The sequence below is a fragment of the Cyanistes caeruleus genome, chromosome 1 (assembly GCF_971803275.1).
Source record: "Cyanistes caeruleus chromosome 1, bCyaCae1.hap1.1, whole genome shotgun sequence".
NCBI lineage: Eukaryota > Metazoa > Chordata > Aves > Passeriformes > Paridae > Cyanistes > Cyanistes caeruleus.
This window is the reverse complement of record NC_141701.1, coordinates 43,237,322-43,254,782: the sequence shown is the minus strand read 5'-3', so window position 1 is coordinate 43,254,782 and position 17,461 is coordinate 43,237,322. Positions and strand designations below refer to the sequence as shown.

The window sequence follows — 17,461 nt, the reverse complement described above, 5'->3', positions numbered from 1 at the left end:
GTTCTGGAAATTTTATAAATAAAGGCTTTCTTGTGACAGAAAATGAATAAAAAAAAAAAAAGGGAAAAAGCCTGGCCTGCTTAAGGAGTACTGAGATTGGCAGTGAACTTTAGTTCACAGGGCTTTTCATTTTATTGTTTTAGTAGAGTCAAAATAAAGCTCCACTTTCAGCATGGATGAACTCCATTTGCTGTTTTCTTCTGAAACATTACTGTGGCTATTGTCACTAAGTTTGACATCATCAGTTTTCTCAGGCTGCCAGAACCATGAGATAAAATAGATTTTTCTCTAGATGACAAAAAGATTCATTACCAGTGTTGTACAGTATCAGAACTTCATCTACCTTGGCCTCAGACCACAGAGTGCTCAAAAGGTAAGGTTGGAAATGCCAAACCTGATTGAAATGTCTGTGAAAGGCCATTGCACAGAGCAGAGGGCAGGATCAGATGTGTTTTTAGTAATCTTTACCCCGTAGGAAAAAAAAAAAAAAAGAAACACCAGAAATACGACAGTGCTGCAATAAAGCTAAAAGGTGAAAAAATGCCTAAGTCTATGCCATCATTTGTAAAAGTGAGCCAAACTCTTAGCTACTGAGAGGGAATTAGAATTAAAATATATGTGTAGCCATACAGGAGAACTTTGCTTTCCATGAAACATCTTTGACTTTGTGGTCATTTAGTCACTTGTGACTGACTGTGGGTGAATGCAGCCAGTGTGGCAAACTCCTAAAGAAAAAAGCCACCTTTTCTTACCAGTATCCCCTGTCTTTCTGTCCTGTTTGCCTTCAGCTAGCAGTTTCACTCACTTGTCCACCTTAGTTTTGATATGATGATGTATGTCTAGAGGTTTATTAAGTTTGTGCTTTATTGTACATGTTAATGCCCTGTAATCACTGCACACAATGACTGTATCTAGATGTACAAAAGGCCCAGAGGGAGATTGCTTCATGCAAGAGGATCCCAGGATTAGTAGAAATAGGTCCTAAGGGTAGTGGCATAAGCTCCAGTATTTGTTTATTATGTATATTCTTCACAGAAATACAAATAATATTTGTACATCTCTCTTTCAAGAAGAGACATTGTTTAATTCTTCAAAGGCATTTTGGTAATAAGAGTAAAGAAACCTGTTCTGTGAAGGCATCTTCACTTCTTACTCCTTCCCTGATTCAAGTTTGGGTTAATTCAAAATGTAAAACTAGACTTAGGTGAGATTGTAAATGAGATTTCCTGCTAAGAATGCAAAAAAACCCCAAAAACCTTTTCATAATACCTAGCTGGAATTTAGGATCCAGACTAAGTTTTTTATACCTTATTGCTCCAGATCATTTAATATTTGAAGGATATTGATATGGTTCAGTTTCTTGGTGATGTATCACTTTAGTTAACTGTGACTCCAGCTGCTTCTAACTCCCTCAAAGCTGCAAAGGGCACGGTTCAAGTTCATTGCTAGGTTCTTCTGGTTTAGAATTTGGAGGTCAGCACTTTGGTGTAACTGCAGTGAAAACTGATAGGTAAATTCTGCTAGTTTGTGAGACAGACATGGGGTATCTATGACAGATATGTTACATCTGTGTATGTCTGGACTGGTCCTTGTTTTTTCCATCATGCTACCAATAATCGTTCCTTTATTTCCATCTGATTTAGAAACACAAGAAATCTGTGTGACAGTTGAGGATGAGGCAATGTCAGTAGAAAAAAAGGTCTTTTTTTCTAGCATGTTATGGTAGTTATTTTCAGTCTTTGAGGCTATAGACAAATGAGCTGTACTACTTTGTCTTCTTGCCTGATAGCCTGGCTTATTTGCTACACCCAAGAGTAGTAGTCCTGTTGGTGATATTTGAAGGCTGAAAGTCAGGTACCATGTGTGAAGCATAAGTAGGACCAGAGATGTAAAAATTTTCTTCAGGGTGCTGCCCAAATGAGGACAAAACTGTTGCTAATTCTGGTTAATGTGGAAAAAAATGATTGAAAATAAACTTTAAAAAACATATTTATTTTAAGATTTGTCTTTTAATCCCTTAAAAGACATTTAAATATTCAAGTGGGAGAGCTTGTGTTAGGAGTAAACTTGAAGTATGATTTATTCAGACTGTATAAATAGTGTTCAAACTGAATGTACTTCAATTCCTATAAAACTTAAGCAAATAGCTTAAGGCTTAAGACTTTATTTATTATGACTCTATTATTTAAATGGTTAAAATTTCAGAACATAAACAGTTTTGACAGTCATGTCGACTGTTCATATTGAGTATTCTCTGTAGTTCTCATTAGTAGTCTCTTTAAAATTAAAAAAGCCAATTGGAAGCTCAAAAAGAAAAATGCTTTTTTTATTGCTCCAATTTATGAATAAGAACTTTGTGTGAGAGGCTGAGATCTTCCAGCTCTGCAGTTTCACTAGACTGTATATATAAAAATAGTAGATGGTTCCCTAGCTACCTACTACCCACATATTAAGAGATGGTTTTATTGTTTAATAAATCATGTTGGATATGTGATATTTTGGAAAGTCTCTTGTTTTTTTCCTTTTATATCCCACACATCTAGTGTATTTTCATTCAGCATTTAAAAGTCAATCTCTTAATCAAATCAAGGTTCTTTCCAGAAATTATTTGATAGAAATAAGTACACTTGTAATGATTTAGTAAATATGGTGTCATTGCTGTTTTAACATTGGAAAATATGACATGGATTAATTTCTGTACAATAAGTTAGATAATTGATGAATGCATTTATAGTCTCTGAATAAATAAAAAGTGAGATTACATTAAAGCTCTTTTTATTGGCTGATTGGGATATTTTAATCATTTCAAGCAATAAATAAATTAACCTTGCAGTAGGAAAATAAATGGAAAAATTCAAAAGCAAGATTTTAATTTATCATTCAAATCAAGTTTTCTGTTTGATAATTTAAATTAGATTAGTTTGGATTATCATGTTTAGTCTTAGGATTTTGCTACTGAAATAAGGATGGCAGAGTGCAATTGTACCTGGAATCCATAGTCTGTAGATAACACTGGCTGAGAAAGCAAATGTACTGCTTGCAGTCTTCCTGTGTGTTTTAGGTTTTCACGGCCAGGTTTTGATAGTGGGGCGTACAGGGTTGGATCTGTGAGCAGCTTCCCTCATGTCCGATGGAGCCAATGCCAGCGGCTCCAAAACAGCCCCACTGCTGCCCCAGGCCAAGCCCATCAGCTGTGATGGTGGTGGCCCTGGGCTAACAGAGCCAAGGAGAGGGGAAAACCCCTGCACAACAGCAACTGCAGCTGCAGAGAGGAGTGAGAACATGTGAGAGCAACAACTGTGCAGACACCCGGGTCAGTGAAGAAGGAGGGAGAGGGGGTGCTCCAGGTGCTGGAGCAGAGATTGCCCTGCAGCCTGTGGTGAAGATGGTGGTCCTGAAGGACTGCACCCTGTGGAAGGGACCCACCCCAGGGCAGGGAGAGAGTGTGAGGGGTTCCCACCCTAAAGGGATGAGCAGCAGAGACAATGTGTCATGAACTGACCGCAACTCCCATTCCCCATTCCCCTATGCTGCTGGGGAGGAGGTAGAGAAAATCATGAGTAAAATTAAGCCAGGAAGGAGGGAAGGGAGGGAAGAAAGGTGTTTTAAGGTTTGGTTTTATTTCCCATTTTCCTAATATGATTTGATTGGTAATAAACTCAATTCTTACTTCCCCAAGTCAAGTCTGTTTTGCCCATGGTGATTATTGCTGAGTGATCTTTCCCTGTCTTTCCTTCGTGATGCTCTCCTTGTATTTTCTCTTCACAGCCCAGCTGAGAAGGGGAGTGATAAAGCAGCTTTGGTGGGCAAGTGATGTCCAGCCAGGGACAACTGGTTGGTTTGTTTAGACTAACTTGATGCATTTATTGCTGAAAAAGTTGTAGGTGGTTGGCAGGAAATCTTGCACTCACCAACAGCTTTGTTTTCAACTATTTACATGTGCTCTCTGCTTCCCTCTATGGCAAGGGAAGGATCCTGTGCCATTTAAATATATTAAAATATCTGTGTCTTTTATTCAGTGTTCAATTCACTGGACATCTCCTGATTGTTCCTCCTGAGCCCAGTCTGGTAGGATGTGCCTTGTCCCCAGCACTAACTGCTGCTGCAGCCCTGTCCGCTCAGTCGAGCCTGGCTGTGGGAGGAGAACAGCTTTAGACCAGTCAGCAGCAGTTTGCCTGTCATCTTCTTAAATAGCACAGCTGTCTTCTTATCTTGGTATAGCTGCTTGGGGTCCTGGTGGTTTTCTGTGTCACTCCTGAGCTAGGTCACAGGCACAATCTTGTGAGGCAGGTTGGGACATTTTGCTGACACTTGACAGCAGGACTGTAGGAACATAGCTCCTTGAAGATTGTGGGAGAGCTTTTAAGAGGAAGCCAAAGGGCTTCATCACACCAGGCATGCAGTGCTGTGTGGAGCACTTCAGCAAACAATGCACATCTAGACATCAATTCAATTTTACAGCATTTCTAGCTGCTGTATATGTTGGAACAAGTATACTTATATAAGTGATTAACTTCAGCCTTAACCAAAATTTTGATTTACTGAAGAGATAAAGAATCACAGGTTACAGTGCTGGATGGATGCTCAAGAGAATATTCAATACAAACACTGGGACAGGTTTCAGTCTATGTATCAGCTGGGATTGGTGTGTGTATTATCTTCTGATGAAGGTCATTTTACAAACTGCTCTGCTCTGTTCTGGTGTTGATTAAAACATCAGCAGCTACATTCACACTTTTAGGCTATCCATGAACTTTCTTTTTCTTCCTCCAGTGGCCATGAAGAACATTCATCTCCACTGACATTTTATATATTTCAGGAAAATTACAATTATGCCTTCTTTTACTTTTCTGTTTACTGTACCATACATGTGGGTTTTCTGCAGCCTTCCCTCATAAGTTTTATTTTCTTTATCTGTCGTCACTCTAAAATTGGTGTAACTTACATGCATTATGAACATATTGTATTCTGTGTGACTTCAAATCATGCCTAGAAATTACTTCTTAAGCCTTTTGGTTTTACTTTGTTTCTAGTAGTGAGTAAAATTTGTTGCTCCCTCATGACTATTTATGGATGTGCATAGAAAGAGCAGATGATTTCAAACAAATAAATACTGAACAAATTTATGACACCGAGGTGCTCCTCTTGTGGAAGTCATCATTAGATTTGGGGGCATGTCAGGAAGAGGAGGGGATTACACCATGTACAGTGGTACTGAGTGGCTGCTGTGTCAGGGAACTTTCACTGTCTGCTACGCTACATTGCCTGGACAAGGCAGTGTTGATTTATTTTCCATATTTAAGACATCTCTTTTTTTTTTTTTTTTTTTGCCAAGATCATAATTTTTGTCTCTTGGCGAGCAGTCTAGCAAAGACCATTAGAATTATATGTATAACCACAGAAGTTCTCTGGGTTTTCTGACAGAACCACGTGTTTGAGAAGTTTACAAGATAAAAATAAGTAACGTTTTTACTGATTTTTTTTCAAATTTTTAATAGGGTTTTGTGGAGGGTGACAGAGGAGGAAGGAACTGAAATCTGTACTTCCCCTACATGTTTCAGCAGAGATTGGTGTGTGTAAAGTCTGGCATTTCGATTTAGGAAACACCGGCTGCGTGACCAGTAGAGGGAGCCCAGAATCACAAAATGTTGGAGATATTTTTGACTGGGGGAGTTTGGGGTGCAAAATTTGATTTGATGATGTACAAGAGTTTTGAAGGGATGCACTGAGTACTACCAGCTTCTAGTGATTTTGGGGAAGAGAATTTATGAAATAATAAAATGCCTGATGTCCTATAAATGATCAAGTTGTATTAGCAGCCTTTATATTGGAAGGTTAATGAGTCTTTTCTTTTCTTTTCTTTCCTATGTTGCTGGTTGTTGTAACATCATAACATCACTTTTACAGAAAGTAAGTAACTTTTCACCTTTTAAACGTTTTTTAAAGTGTGTGGGGGTATATATACTTCTTGTATATGTGTATAGATGTATATGTATATAAAATAAACACACAAGCAGAAAATTACCAATCTTAAAGATATATTGCTACAGATTGTAACTTCCATATATGAATGAGTTCTAGAATACCACAATGGTTTAAAGAAGTCTCACCCAAATTATGATAAATAGTATGAAAGTTCTTCATCTGAAGACTGTAAATGGTAAACATATTTCTTGTGTGCAGACTATGGCAATAAAACTTGCAGCATATTGATTTAAAATATATTATGGCTCTAAAAATTCACAGATATCAAGTTACAAAGTAGAATATTCTTGTATCCAATTTCATTTAACTGAATCAAAGTTGAACTGATTTGGAGTGTTTCAAGAACTTAGGTCAAACTGTGCCTTTTTTGATATTCAGAGATACTCAGTCTTATATTGGCAGGCCTTGACTACTGTATTAATACATTCCAGGAGCTCTGAGCAGAAGGAACATGTCCTCAGGCTGTAGGAGAATTTAGAAAGCATGAAATAAGTAGTACAGATCCCTCAGAAAGTGCTCTATGATTCAGACATCAGTCTGCATCATGGGGTCTTAGACTGCTGGCTTTTTGAACCACACTCCCATGTGTTGCAAGCATTTCCAGCGTCAGTTGTGTGTAACATTTGGGTTTTTTAATAGGGTGTTTTAAGGATGTCAGTGCTGACAGAAGAATAGTCAAGCCATTGGTTGACATGGGTCAAAGCAGCACTGACAAAGGACACCATGGAACTTCAGTTATCTCTTAGCTCAAAATAAATCCCAACCCTCAGTGTTCCCAGATTATTTTCATTTGCAGCTTAAGTGTGTTCTGTGTGGTTTGTTTTGTGCTCCTTATGGACATACCCAAGTCCACTTTTCAAGAGGGGTGGATATGGCCCTTAGGCTGCATGCCATTAGGAGTTGCAGATATCTGTAAGAAACAAGCATAGCGGTAGTTAAAGTGCTTCTTGGCTCAGTAGCCGATACGGGTTTCTTTCTAAGTCAGAGAGTAGTTTCTGTTGTCCACTTGCCAGTTGTCTAGACTTTGAAGATTAAGATATCTGCAGTGAGCACAGTAGTGATCACGAGATGTTGCCAAATCCTCTAGTTTGGGTTCATTCATCCTGTATCATTTTAATTGGTTAATGATATCTAAAAATAAGTGTGGAGTCCAGAGTATTTCCATCAGAATAGGCGAAGAATACAAATTGTGCATACCTGCACACACAGTTTTGTTTCTTGTTGACATACCAAGTTTGTGTTCTGCTGCAGAGTCAGCAAGTTCTTTCTGTCTTGCAGAGAAAGCCTTAATCGGTGATAATGTTTCACTAGAAAGATCCAAGTCTGAGAGAGTTGAAATTGCTTCACGTTATGTATGTTAACATATGGAAGAAATTACGCAGCCATAACTGCTGTATTTAATGCTTTCTGTCTTTGCTTGTCAAGCATTAATACAGTAAGGAAAATGTGTGAAGAGAAGTATCCTACATCTTAAAAAAGTGTTTAAATAATCGTTAAACTCAATGAACTCTCTTAATGTCTTCTGCCCCACTGCTAGCAGTATCATTTTATTTCCAACATATTTCAGTTTGTATTTTGTTAAAGTATTATATGAAAACCAAATGTGGAGCTAGTTTTATTTGCAGGGAAGCAAAAGAAACAACGAAAACTTGTCAGAATTTTCATATTGCGTGATCGTGTTTAGAATACCCATAAAATAAATACCTATTGAATAACTGATGTGTTTATCAACAAGGAACATTTTTACCTGCAGTTTTTTTATTTTAGATGTAGTAATATGATACATTAGGTGACCTGTAGTAAATAAATTATAATAGACAGGACTTCCTGGCCTGAGGACACTTTATAGTGTCTTCAAGCCAGGTTTAATTTATACCAGAATTTTTAATTACCACATTATCAAGCTTGCCATTAAAATAATGATACATGTACAGTAAGGATGAATTTTGTTGTAACAGAGCCTTGGAAATCAACAGAAAGCATAACCATATGAAGTACAACAATTTAAATCCAGTTTCACGTCTTAAAAAAAAAATCAGACATGCAATTTTCAGCCAAGATTGGATGTTGTGTTTTAATGCCGCAGAATAAAGAAGAGTGGTTTCTGATGAACTTTGAAGCCCTGTTCCTGGTTTATAGTTGAGTATATAATTAATCCTGAAATACTTTGCAACACACTTAATTTAATGCACAGGCATTGTTCCACTTAACCAAGTGGAATATATTTACGTGGCTAAAGATAAGCGTGCGTGCAGGCTGGGGACCCCAGGGAAGAAGCACAGTTTCAGATTCAGTCCCTGAGTACACTGTGTACAGTAGCCAGCAAATGGGGGCAAAGATGTGATAGTGTATCTACAGATCTTGTACTTCAGTTTTCAAATTAAAATTAAATAAAATAACTTACGACTGCCTTCTTCCCCACCTTTTTTTAGATCAACTTTTCAGATTAGTATGCATCTAGCTAGGGTAGAAATCTTTGCTCTTTTTTTGATGTAAACATGTATATGCTACCAAGATATCCCTGTCCAAATACTCATTTTCTTTCTTAATGTGTTGTGTTTATTTTTAAATAGTCCTTTAACATGCATTCCGCAGGGGTGTTAAAATTATTGCCTTGAGGAGGTCAGTCTCATAATCTCTAAAACAATCCTAATTAGAAAAGATAGAGCTTCATAAAAGGCACAAATGTGCTTATATTTTTTGTATAATAATGCATGCTGACCATGTTGAGCCAGAAGAAGGCTTTACTATATATCACTTTTAATTTTAAATGTGTTCTTTCTGGGCTCTTTATTATTCTTTTGTTGCCTTTCATCCTATGGGATGCAGCTGCCCTTGAACTTGGTACTGTTTTGATCATTCATGTGCAGCAGCCACATTGTCTGTAACATTTTAAAAATGAGGCTTCATGGTGTTATTTATGAAGTAATTTCACATAAATATTTGGACTTTGGTTCTTTCAGAATGTGGAGCTGGTTGCTGTATGAAGAAAAGCATAATTATAATTCACAGACTTTTTGCCTCAAGCCTAGGGGACAGATGCATATGATTAAGTTTGAAACTGGCCTGTTATTGTAATGTAGATGTTTTCAGGGTTGAGAGAATTAAAAAAAAAAAAAAGGGGGGGGGGGCAAAAAAAAAAGCCAGGCAAGCATGAGTTTTTTTAAAAAAATAGACCGAGGGAATAGTTTTACAAGAGGCACTCAATCTGAGACTGCACAATTTTATTTTTCAGTGGAACCTCTCCATTAGCTTGCCTGAATGCAATGCTTCATACTAACACTCGTGTAGGTGATGGAACATTCTTCAAAATCCCTGGGAAATCAGGACTCTATGCTCTCAAAGTAAGTTTAAATTTTGTATATGGATTGTACATACAGCTATTAATCCATTTTATGAATGTCTCAATAGATATAAAGGTAAACAGATTAGATTCTTTGGCAAGGAAATGACCTGATAGTCCTTCTAACTGCTTTCAGATGTCTTTTAAAAGGATTTATAATGAAAGTAAACATAGACTGTTTTATCCTAGAAAGCATGTACGTATTCTTGAATTTGGCACATGGTATAAAAAACACGTAGCTTAGTTAAAATGCTGCTTTTTTGGAGTTGTTCACAGTAAGGCCTTTGTTTTATGAGTAGTGAGCTCAAGGGGATCACTGACTTTCTAATTAAGTAATTGTACTAATGTTTGATTTTTGAATAGTGAAAAATTATTTGCAAGTCTAATATAAATCATCTTTTAATTCAAAGGTTGCATCATTGCTTTTGAGAAGGAATATAATTATAATGATAGAATTTTGCCTTTATTCTATTTATATTCCTTTTTCTTTTTTTTTGTTTTGGTATGAGAATGATGTTTACTGTGGGTGGAAATTTTTTCTTGTACATGATCAAACTTGGAGGGCTTTCACAATAGAAATGGAATAATGTGAAGCAGAGATGAGGAAATAGAAAGTGAGATTATCTGCTTGGCAGTGTAAATGTAGTCAACTAAAATTTTGGGCTGGGGGGGAGGATCTTTTGTAATTTATGACAGATGTATTTGATGTAAGTGTATTAAAACATAAAAGTATATAGATTTGTCTGGTCCTGCTAACTAAAAATCCTGTACTTGAAATTGAATTAATAGTTTTCAGAAGCTGTCTTTCCTAATTTACTAGAACAAATGCTGTTGTTTTTCTTTAAATCGGGAGATATTCTTGGCACAATTCCAGGAATTCACAATCACTCCCATGCTTGTGAGCTCCAGGTTGCTTCAGCTATTTGAATTCAGGAAACAGGCAAAGGCAGAAAAGAAACATTAAAGGATTTGTGTTTTTCTGCAGTGTTGTAGACACTCAACTGGAAAACTAGGATTTTTAACAGCCACACAAGTCTGTTTTTGTTAAAAAAAAAAAAAAAAAACGAAGAAAAAGTGGAAGATCTTGCATTTCACGTGACTTTTTTGGTTTTAAAAAGAGCATGTTATGACCTCACAAAACAGCTTTTTTGCTTTTAGTTTGCAAGTTTTTTCATGAAAGTCTGTTTTTTTTATGGCTGTCTCTTGAGTAACTCACAAGCATATTTTATTTTATTCTTGTTTTTTTTGAAATGTAAGTATGAGAGTACACTGCAGTAATCTATTTTCGGAGATGCAGCAGGATCATGATTGATTTTTTTTCTTGTTAATTTTATTTTTATTTTTTATCTGTAGAAAGAAGAATCAACATGCCCTACTGATGGAACATTGGATTTAGGATGTGAATCTGAGTTAGATGGCACTGAAATGGCTGAGACAAACAATAATAATGGAGAAGAAAATGGTGGTAGGTGATTTAATCTCAATTTTAGAGGGCATGTTTTGGGAAAAGAAAAAGTATTGTTTTCTTTAGATTTTCAGATTTTTTGGTGTGATTTCTAAACTGTATAAATAATATTTTGTACTCAGTGGAACTATTTTGAGTGACTCCCTCTCTTTTTTGGCCTTATGAAGGAATCAGGAACACTGAGTGTCTTTATTTGACTTAGGGTTTTAAAAGACAAAGAACAGTGCTGTTTGGGTGTGTTTTCAGTAGGTAATTTTTTGGCTTACAGTTTTTTTGTTTAGGGCCCAGAGCTAAAGAATAATTTGCCTTTACCAGGCTTCAGACTTGGCAGTTGTCAGATTCAGACATCCCATTGATTTCAGTGTGGACATGCGGGGTTGGTCCCTCAGTAGAGTTCTGGGCAGAGGACAAAGGTTTGTATTTTTTTTTTCTTTCAGGCAGAGGGGCTCCTGTTTGCCATCGTGACATAATGACATCTTGAAATATCAAATGCTGTGCATTTTTTTTCCTCTGAGATAATGGCAAACTGAAACATAGAAATAACTCTAAAATGGCAACCTTAGAAATATTTTTTTTTCCTTCTTGAGACTTAATAGTTAGTCATAAAGAGATCATCAGTCATCTAAAATTACTTTGCAAGTAACAGGAGTGAATATTACTATAACTACATTTATGTAATGATTATAAAGTAAATGCTTTATTTAAAAAAAAAATCAAAAAAAAATCTGACTTTCCAGGACTTCTGAAATAAACCTTTCCATGATCAGTTCTCTTCTGCTGCCTCATCACAACCTGTCCCACTGCTGGACTGCAGCCTGCTGTTTTGACTTGGTATATGGTGAGACGATGTCCTGTTTACAACTAGGACATGAAAAGGCTCAGCTCATGTTGTTGTTCTGCTACAGACTTCTTTTTTTAACTTGAGCAACTTACTTAGCTCCCAGGCTGCACCTTTACAGGATTGATGCTGCAAGTTCTGTATTGCTCTCCAGCAGCACTGAAAAATCATAAAGTGTTCAATGATAGGAGTAACAAAACTCTCCAAGATGTGTTGTGGGTCTGTCTAGGACTGAAGTTTTGGAGCTCTGTGGAAACAAAAGTCCTGAGTTATTAAATGTCTTTGCTTCTTCGTTTTCTTTGATATGTCTCTAAGTTAACAGACTCTGCATGTGCAGTGGTTTGGTGCATATGTAGTGTATGCTGTGTATGTAAATGTACAAAGAAAAAGTTGATGTTACTTGTTATAAACAAATAAAAATAATGGCAAAAAAACAAGGGAAATTATTTAGGAGTGTTAGGATGCAAATAGGATGTTATAGAATGTAAATAGGATGTCATAATTCCAGAAGTAGAAAATTGCTGGGTTTTGACTGTGAGCAGGCTATATACTATTTTCACAGTAATAAAAATAATTATAGCACTTGTGATAACATAAAAGGGAAGCTGCAAAAAATTAAAATTTTGAAATAAAGCATTAAATTACACCTAGGTTGGTTTTAAAGCTGAGAATTTTCTGTCATTTATCATCTTTAACAAATCTTGGATAACTGCAATATATTTAACATTTGACAAAAAACCATTTTAATTATTTTTTGTCCTGCAATGGATGTCAATGGATATATTAAAAAAAAGTAAATGGGATGGCAGTGGTGAGCCTCTATAGCATATAGAAAGGCCAATGTTGGATGTGATCAATTAAGAATTAAATTCAGCATGTATTTCATAAATAGCATGTCAGCATATTAGCATATCACCTAATACAGAACATAATTTTCCCAAACATGTTTGATAATAGCTTTTCTTGAGGTGCAAGTTTATTGTTAAAGATACCATTTATATACACTTAGAATTCTGATTTTGTTAACAGTATAGAAGACTTGGCTTAAAAATAGGACCATGCCCAAAAAATACATCAAATTTTTGGTGGATTGAAGTTACAAATTAATCTGCAAAGGCATAGGAATCACTATCCACAGAAGGCATTTTGCTCTGGAGGGTGTGATTTGACCATCTTCATTCAATATTTTTTTTTGTCAATACTTTTTGAAAACTATGAGATCTTTTTAGCTTAAATGTATTGGCAATAAATGATAATTTTGAGACTTCTTTTGATTGCCATGTAAATTATTTGAGTTGAACAGCATGAATTCTTTTAGACTTTCAAGCAAAGAAAAATGGTCATATTTATGCAGAAGAAATATGTATTCAATAAATCAGTATATCTGAAAAGCATTTAAGGATCACAACAGAAAATAAATTGAACATGAATGAGATGCTTGTGCTAATTAGTCCAATGCAGTCCTTAGACTATAATTCTGATAGTACTGATTAAAGAATATAGGCACAGATTTTCCTTTGGGTATAGCACTAGCTAAATTATTACCAGTGTATTGCATTCATTATAGCTGTAAGAAGGAATTAAGGTAAACAGGAAAGGATTTAGAAAAGATACATAAGAAGTCCTGAGTGAACAAATACCTCCTTTGTTCTAGGAGATTTAATAGGGCTGGTCTCATTATGTTTATGAAAGGTGAGGTGGTGACTTGATCGGTTTGTAAATATTTGAGAAAAGTTATTTCTGTAGAAAATATTTGGTCTAACAGACCAATTACATTTTTCACACTAAAGCTGGGGTTTTTTTTTTCTTTCCAGGAAACCATTCTGTAGCATAAAAGTAGCATTTAGTTCAGTGCAAAAAACGCTTTATTAAATTCTCTGACTTGTGTTTTAGAATATGTGTGATACATGAGGATGGGCGTTGTTACACTGAATTCTTAATTGCCCAATTAATTGCATTTTTATTTGCTCTTTTCCACTCTGATAGAGTCCAGAAGCCCCAGTTCTGACAGAGTGATCCGAAGTTGTTTAGCAAGAGTTTAAAAAATGCCTCTTTAAATGTAGCTGGAGGCAAAAGGATGAAACTGTGAGCAGCAGCCTCAGCCCATTTGTGCGCTTTTACACCATAGTCTTTTGGAATAAAAAGTACCAGCTGACACTCTGACAGAGAAGAATCACATCATTCCTCAGCAGGCACATTTTTTGCAGTATAAATGCAGGCTACTGAACAATTTTATTAGCATAATAACATAAAAATTCCTAACCATTATAAACACATGACTTGGCAAAAGCCGTTACACCACATCAGTATTACTAAGTGGACAAGCAGAATGGTCACACCTCAGGATTTTGCAGATGCTGTGGAGAATTCTTCTTTCCCCACCTTCTCCAAAGGCATATGTTAAAGAAACTCTTTATGCTACAGTTGATTTTGTTTGGAATGGGATTTCTAATAGAAGCTCTGTAGCAGTCCCATATCTTTAAAATTCCATTTTCCTCAAATACAGGGGTAGCATGTAAAGATGTGGTGGGTAAAAGAATTAAAATCCCAATTACTGTTGCCTGGGAAAATGATGACTATAATATCCTTTTGCCCATCAATAGGATATTCAGTTCTCAAAAAGCATTTGTCCCTAGGGTTTCTGAAGCCAGGGCTAATCCATCAGCCACAGAGCGCAGTTGATTAAAATTTGTCTTCGTGCAATCCAATGGAATGCACAATGATGTAAGTGTGGAGGAGACAGCAATTCCTGCTATAGCATGACTTCCCTCCCCACCTCAGCCCAAAGAGGGCTTCTGATGTGTGCCCAAAGTCAAGCAACATATGTCTCCTGAGACACTTTGGTTTTCAGCACTTCCTAGAAGTGTATGTTCTTCATCTATGAACGTGAGTTCACAGCTGAGTTAGCAGAGTTAATAGCAGAGTTAATTCCTTAGGCCATTTTCATAGAGATAGTTGACAAAATGAGGGACAGCAGAGGATAACATTCATGATGAATCCTGAAATTTTGCTTTGTAGCTACTGTGTTTTTGAACACCTTGTGCTTTTTAGACTAGGAAGCCCTAGGATAACTCTGTAGCAAGGAGTGTATATTCACCACTGTTTGAAACCTGAGTCCACATTTGGATGTTCAATTCCTTTCCAGGAATGGAATTCCTGGCAATTCAGTGAAACCTGTTACTATTAGCATCTTGTCTCTTGAGAATAATATTGGATGATTCTTCTAAAATGTTTGTCACACGTGGCAACATCTGGATGTGAGATAGATTCCTCTAAAAGCAGAAGAGCATCAATGGAGTAGCAGCTCAAACATAGAGTTTTGGGTGACACATCATCAAGAGGTAGTTTTTCACTTTGCTTAGATTTTTTGTGTTTTCTTCTTTCATTTTCCTGCAACTATAAAATAAAAATATGGTACCTGGGATGGGGCTTAACTTCTTTTGTTTCATTATTGCTTGAAGGGAGTCATAAGAATAAGAAAAGATACTGTGATGCTTGAGGATGTTTCTCATCTGTTTGTTTTTTTTCCTGTACTTTTTTTTTCCAGTAGTTAATGAGGTCTAAGAAATTGGTATCTTAGTGATGACAGGCTGTATATTTTTAGTGGAAAATGTTGACTTACTTTGGAATAAGGATTCACAGTTTTCTAAGCTTTGTGAAATGTTTGGGCTCAAAAACAGGCTGTTAATATAATGGGATTCAGTGCAAGCTACAAAGCTGATGTGTTATTTGATGTCTTTTTCCAAAAAATACTATTCAATACTATTTATTAATTCACAATGCTAGTATTGCTTTTTAGAAAGAATATTGCAGTCACTGTAGTACCATTGATGTATACATCTGTTTTTGCTTGCTTTGGCAAACTCATACAATTAACTAACTCCCAAACTGGTTTTCATTTTCAAGAGCTGATGGCAACAGCCGAGTTCTGAATTATTCACTTTTGGCAAGTTGGGCTCTAGAGATCAAAGAGTGACAGAGGTGAATTGCTCGATACATCTGTGTTGGCAAAGTGCAACTATTTATGTCAATACAAGTATAGATCTGTGTCACCCAAAGAAAATATTGAATTTTATGGATATTTTAGAGAGAGATATTGTGTGTATGTTTTCCCGAGGGAGTTCTCTGAAATTTCATATCTCCAGAGTGCATGCATACATTTTATGCTTGAGGTAGACTCTAGTCTTTAGCATATGGTAACAATATTAATTTATGTTTTGTAATGTGCCCATTAGTAAACAATCTTTCTCATCTATTGCTGTTTCTTTAAAAAAAAAGGGAAGTGGACTGCTGTTGATTTTGCTAATTTGATTTTAAATCAATATGATCTGACTGAAATCAAAATTAATTGTGCTGTTGATTTTGGGAAAATAAGCCCTTTACTGGACAGGAATTTCTCTGTCCATCTAGTTATATAAATCTGTTTACAGTTACTCCTAATAACTTTCAGTGGCAAGGAGACAGAATAATTTTTTGCCATATTCCTCCAAAAATTGTTTCTTTGAAGAAACATGTCATCCAATATGTTTTACATTGATGGGGAAGGTAAAAGGTAATAAAAAATAACAGGGATAGCTTGTAAAATTTGAAATTCAAAGACAGCATTGCTGATTTTTATAAATTATCACCTTTCATAATAATTAACAAAACTAATTTTGGACAAATGGAAGAGAGGAAGTTATTTTAAATGGAGTTTGCCGAAAACATTTTTAATATACTCCTTTTGCTAAGTAATTCTAATTCTGTGGTTCATGTTAACAGTCTCTGAACACTCACTGAGGAGGTCTTATCTTCAGAAACCCAGCTGTTCTTCCAGCTCATAACCTAACAGTTTACGGCTTAATAGTTGCTTTTTCTTTATTCCTTCACGTGGTCCTGGCCCTTGCAGAAGCCGATTTAAAGAATGGAGCCTAATTATTCTCCACTAAATGGAAATGCCTCCTGTAGGCTTAAAACGACTCTTGTTTCCTTTTTCCACTGTAGCAATAATGGTGAATCCTCTTTATTTGCTACCCAAATATTTTCCCTTTATCTGTCACATTCTGCCAGGGCTTTTTTTTTTTCCCTTCCCCAGTACCCAGTTTATTTTTAGCATTCTTTTCTGATACAATTTTCAAGTGAACATGGATCTGATAATATTCATGGATCTTCAGTGCTTATGGAAAAAGTGGTTGCAGCTTTCCAAAGTTGTATATACATGTACAAAGAACACTTTAAATTTGTTTTTCTGTTACTGTGATCTTTAGTTTCCATAGGAGAAATGCCTGTTTTGTTCTTAAGGCATTGTTTTTCTCAGTAGGATCATCAATGGTGACTTCACTTATATATCTTTCTGTCTTATTTTTCCCTTTTTTATGTCTGACTCATTCAGAGAAAAGCAGTTGGACTTCATCCATAGAAATTAAGAAATAAATCATGATAATTTTATGTGGTCACAGGCATCTTAATACAGTCACACTTTGTTACAGATTGATTTGAGTTACTAATAGCAGAACATGTTTTAAAAATTAAATTTTTTCATTGCCTCATATTTGTATTTAATTTCCTACAGAAAAAACAATTCAATTTGTTTTTAAACAAAATCTTGATTATCCTCTAAATAAAGCCTGTCTGTCAATTTTATTATTATTTTTAGCTAATAAAATGAGTAGACTGTGTAAGTTATTAAGCAATTGTATAATTTATCACAATGTATTTAGATTTTTAATGCTGGTGTCTTCTGCTTTTGGAAAATAGGCAATGACATCTCTTATTTACTAGATGGTTAGGTTCATAGCCATATTTTGTATCACGCTGATTTTAAATGGAAATGTAATTAAAACAAAAAGTA

At 35.7% G+C, this 17,461-nt stretch overlaps 1 protein-coding gene across 3 annotated transcripts in view; it reads left to right on the top strand.

Moving 5' to 3' along the window:
- Nucleotides 1-17,461, top strand: part of ASXL3 (ASXL transcriptional regulator 3) — a 127,886-nt gene that overhangs the window by 49,141 nt on the left and 61,284 nt on the right. For all 3 annotated transcript variants that reach the window (XM_086889270.1, XM_086889244.1, XM_086889250.1), the window contains 2 exons: nt 9,221-9,329; nt 10,682-10,793. In XM_086889270.1, coding sequence (XP_086745396.1) covers nt 9,221-9,329; nt 10,682-10,793 — 221 coding nt within the window. The remainder of the gene's footprint in view (nt 1-9,220; nt 9,330-10,681; nt 10,794-17,461) is intronic.